Source organism: Ruditapes philippinarum, unplaced genomic scaffold (assembly GCF_026571515.1).
Source record: "Ruditapes philippinarum isolate M1 unplaced genomic scaffold, ASM2657151v2 ctg19505_1_1_1_1, whole genome shotgun sequence".
Classification (NCBI taxonomy): domain Eukaryota; kingdom Metazoa; phylum Mollusca; class Bivalvia; order Venerida; family Veneridae; genus Ruditapes; species Ruditapes philippinarum.
The window spans coordinates 4588-9057 of NW_026861801.1; the positions used below are offsets into that span (position 1 = coordinate 4588).

The 4470-nt window shown below is 35.5% G+C and overlaps 1 protein-coding gene across 1 annotated transcript; it reads left to right on the forward strand.

The window, feature by feature from the left end:
* Window positions 1-1573: 1573 nt before the first annotated feature.
* LOC132716854 (uncharacterized) lies at window positions 1574-3261 on the forward strand. Its single transcript, XM_060700185.1, has 2 exons — window positions 1574-2466; window positions 2736-3261. The coding sequence occupies exons 1-2, from the start codon at window positions 1574-1576 to the stop codon at window positions 3259-3261; spliced, it is 1419 nt and encodes a 472-aa protein (XP_060556168.1).
* The last annotated feature ends 1209 nt before the right edge of the window (window positions 3262-4470 follow it).

A 4470-nucleotide genomic window follows, 5' to 3' on the forward strand; every position in this document is an offset into this window, starting at 1 on the left:
TAACGTTTAATGTCCTTTCATTACGACAATAATCAACACAAATATAGTTTATTAGTTTAACCTCTATATCTTGTACGATCCCGGATCCCGACCAGTCCGGGCGTCCCGGATCCCGGCCAGTCCGGGCGTCCCGAATCCCGGCCAGTAAATATATACGCTTAAAACCGGAAAGGATAAAATGACCGGAAAAAAAGGAAAAAGAAAACAATGCACAGAACCAGATGTACACTTATGTTAATTAACCAAACGAAAACTTACTACATAGGAACAGGTGAGGTCGCTAAATCAAAAGTCAGTGTAAATATGATTTATTGAAAAGAATTCATGAAAACAAACATTTTAATCATCATTATATCTTTGCGCTCAAAATAATACTTGCTGCTTTTTAAAAATGGCATGAAAATTGAAGGTTTTTTGACGCTATGTAAGATTAAATTTGATTGGCTAAATAATTTTGGATCCTAGCCTTTATAGATATATTCTGTAGAAAGCTGGAAGCCAAGCTTCGATAAAATTTTTGGATGGATTCGGAGTTTTAGGTTGTTTTTCAGTAAAATCCTAACGTAATACCGGCTCGCCGTGGCGAGCCGGCAAAACATGTAACTGTATAAAAAACACTACTTAAAAGGTATCCTAAAACCATGTGTAGTAAAATGATTTCAAATTAATTCTTGCAAATAACTGTCAACTCATTAGATCTTTTCGTTTTACAAAACAAAAACGCGTAACTGTAACTGTAACAGTTGATTTTATATTTGTAACCTGTGTATCGTTTTCTGTTTATCACTGGTATATTGTATCCTCCGTGTTATGTTGTATTTGGTTGGTATTCGCCTAACTGTTGTATCGTCGTCGTTTGTTGCCTAACTGTGGTAATGTTTTGTATAGTCTGTTTCGTATGAGAGGTCACTGTAAGTTGAAAGGTTGTATGAATGTGTTCACTAATATTTCACGTGCATGACCCTAAAATCCCCGCGAAACATTTTCTTGCTTAAGTAAAATATTTCCCTTCGCCAGTTCCACATTATACGAGTAACTGATAACTTACTTTACAGTATAGTTGTTGATAGTAGTAGTTACTTATTATAGTAAACTTGAACATCATTTATGGAAAGTTCTTGTATGCTGATCCTGGTAAGAATTTATATATTTCTAATGTCATATTTATTCTTTTCCATTGATGAATTGGATGAAATGTGTAATTTTATTATTTTGTAAATCAATTATTTGTAATTCCTTTGTATTTTGTTTGTAGGCTCGTTTTTGTATGTCCGACAATAAAATGATGAAATAGAAGCAAGTCTTCAATCATTTATCCCCGGTTACAAATGGCTCCCCGACGGGGAATTGAACCCCGGTCTCCCGCGTGACAGGCGGGGATACTTACCACTATACTTATATTAAAGATACTATTCCGTCCACATCTACCATACCAACTGTGCCATTTGATATTACTGGTACAGGGGCACCATTATTTGCCAATACAGGTACAAAACCTAAGGTTTCGGTTAGTATTCCTCCACCTATTCTTTTGCCAAATTTGAGTCTTGGTAACCCATTAGCAACTGGATCTATGGCTGGATCTGGATTTGCAAATCAATTTATGGCTTCTACGCCTGGTCCCTCTTTGTCTGTTCCCAATCAGGTAACAATGCCCCATTCAGTCATTCCCAAGATTCCTTGTTTTTCAGGAGATGAACCTTTACCTAAGGGTGAAGTTCCATATGTTGTTTGGAGATATGAAGTACAATGTCTGTTGACAAATCCGGATTTAACAAGGTCTACTGTTCTCCAGATTATTAGGGGATCATTAAGGGGTACAGCTAGGATCATGACAGTACCATTAGGTCAAAATGCAACTGTCAAAGAAATATTAGGTAAACTTGATGTTATGTTTTCAGAGGCTTCAACTAAGGAAGATTTGTTGACTCAATTCTTTAATAGTAGACAAAATCCCAATGAGTCGGTAACTACATATGCATGTAGGTTAGAAACCCTTTTACAGTCTATTATTGACAAAGGTCAACTCCCAGGCTTAGCAAGGAATGACATTTTGCGTCATAAATTTTGGACAGGTTTATGTTCTGATATGCTGAAATTTCAGACTAGGCATAAGTATGACTCTCTTGATGACTACAATTTGTTAGTTCGAGAGATAAGGAAAGTAGAAAAAGAGACTTCTATTAATCCTACCCAAATGTCTTCTGTCCCATCAACTAAGCATACAATAAAACATACACCATTGTCTGCTGAATCTTCTTTTGAGCAACAACTGTCTGCTTTAGAAAATAAGTTGGATTCTAAAATAACCAATATGGAATCTAAACTTTCATCTTTTAAAGATACTATTGAAGCAAATATAGATTCCAAATTTAACTTGATACTTCAGAAATTAGAAAATCGAAGTTCTAATTTCAGGTCAAGTTCACACAATAATTTTGGAACCAACATAAATAACAAAAGCAGGTACAACAATAACAACAGCAGCAGCAGCAACAACAACAATAACAGTAACAACAACAAAAACAGTAATTCTCACACAAACACAAGCAACACCAACAATAACAACACAAATTTTAGTTCTAGATCTTATTCTAGAGGTAGAGGCAGAGGTCATAGTAGATATAACCCTCGGGATTCGAACCAATCAAACTGATAACCGCCTCTGTTGCGGGCAGAATAGAGGTTGGTAATCTTAGTGTCACTGAGCCCAAATCATTTGTAAATAAATCAAGAAGGACTCAACATAGTTCAATTGTAGAGAATCTTATTGGACCTGCAAATGAACAAAGTGTTATTGTAAATGGAAATACCTTCAAATGTCTGCTTGATTCAGGTTCTATGGTTTCTACCATTAGTCAGTCTGCATTTGAGACTTTAAATCCTAAGGCTACCTTAAAAGCTCTAGATTCACTTGGACTTACTCTCTCTATTGCAGATGGTTCTTCATTGAAATATTCAGGTTATATTGAAGCAACTATATGTGTTCCATTTTTATCGTCTTTTAACCTTGACATTCCTATTCTGGTAATACCAGACAATGATTTTAATATTTCTTGTCCAATAATTATTGGAACAAATGTACTTCGCCGTTGTAAAATGTTTGTGAAGGAAGTACCTGAGGAATTATCTATTCCTGAACAGTGGCAAATGGCTATGGATAGTATTGACTCTCATACTTACCCTGTAAAGGTGTGTGGAAAGAAAAGTGTAAAAATACCTCCATTTGAGAGTATCACACTTAATGACATTGAATCTTGATCAGTCTATATGTTCTGTAGTTACTGAAAGTCCTGAAATCTTTAAAGGGTATACAGTTTGTCCACGTGTCATCAAAACACATAATGCTGTTTCTGCAAAAATATCAGTCAAGGTTTGTAACATGACTGCTAAAATATTGACTATCAAACCCAAGTCAGAAATCTGTACTATTACAGAAGCTAAAGTGATAGATGATATTTCTTCTTATATTTCTCCTGATGTTCCTTCAGAACCTCCAATCAAGGACATTTCAGTTGATTCTTCCAATCTAACACCAGAACAAACTTTAAGATTTTATCAGGTTCTTGGTAAATGGAAGGGCATTTTTTTGTACATCTACTAAAGAAATCCAAACCACTGATTTGATTGAACATCATATAGAATTGGAAGATGAAAACTCCTTTCAAGGAACCGTATCGCAGAATACCTCCAGCTTTATATGAGGAAGTTAGGCAGCACATCAGAGAAAATGTTAGATGCCAATATTATAAGGGAATCTAATTCGCCTTTTTCCTCAAATGTTGTTCTTGTGAGAAAACCTACAGGTGCCCTTAGATTTTGTGTTGATTGGCGTAAGTTAAACAACAGAACACGCAAAGATGCATACATGTTACCACGCTTTGACGACACTATTGATGTCTTATCTGGTTCAAAGTATTTTTCTAAAATAGACCTTCATTCTGCATACTGGCAAATTGGTTTAGCAGAGTGTGATAAGCCTAAAATTGCTTTCTATGTATGAAACTTAGGTTTCTATGAGTGGAATAAAATGGGATTTGGTTTAACAAATGCCCCCGCTACCTTTCAGCGTTGCATGGAAAAATGTATGGATGATATGCATCTCAAAGAATGTTTAATTTTTTTAGATGACATTTTAATATTTTCTTCCACTTTTGAGGAACATATTCCCAGGTTAAAGTCTTCTTTCAACGACTCAGTGATCATAATTTGCGTGTCAAGCCTTTCAAGTGTGATGTTTTCAAGTCTTCAGTTACATATTAAGGGCATGCAGTTTCTGCCAATGGTATTGCCACAGACCCAAAGAAGCTTTCAGCTGTACAAGATTGGCCTGTCCCTATAAATATAAAAACTCTTAGACAATTCCTTGGATTTACAGGGTACTATCGTAAATATGTCCCAAACTATGCCCAAATAGTACAACCCTTGAATGAACTTTTACAAGGTCATGGTGACAACAAACGATCAAAG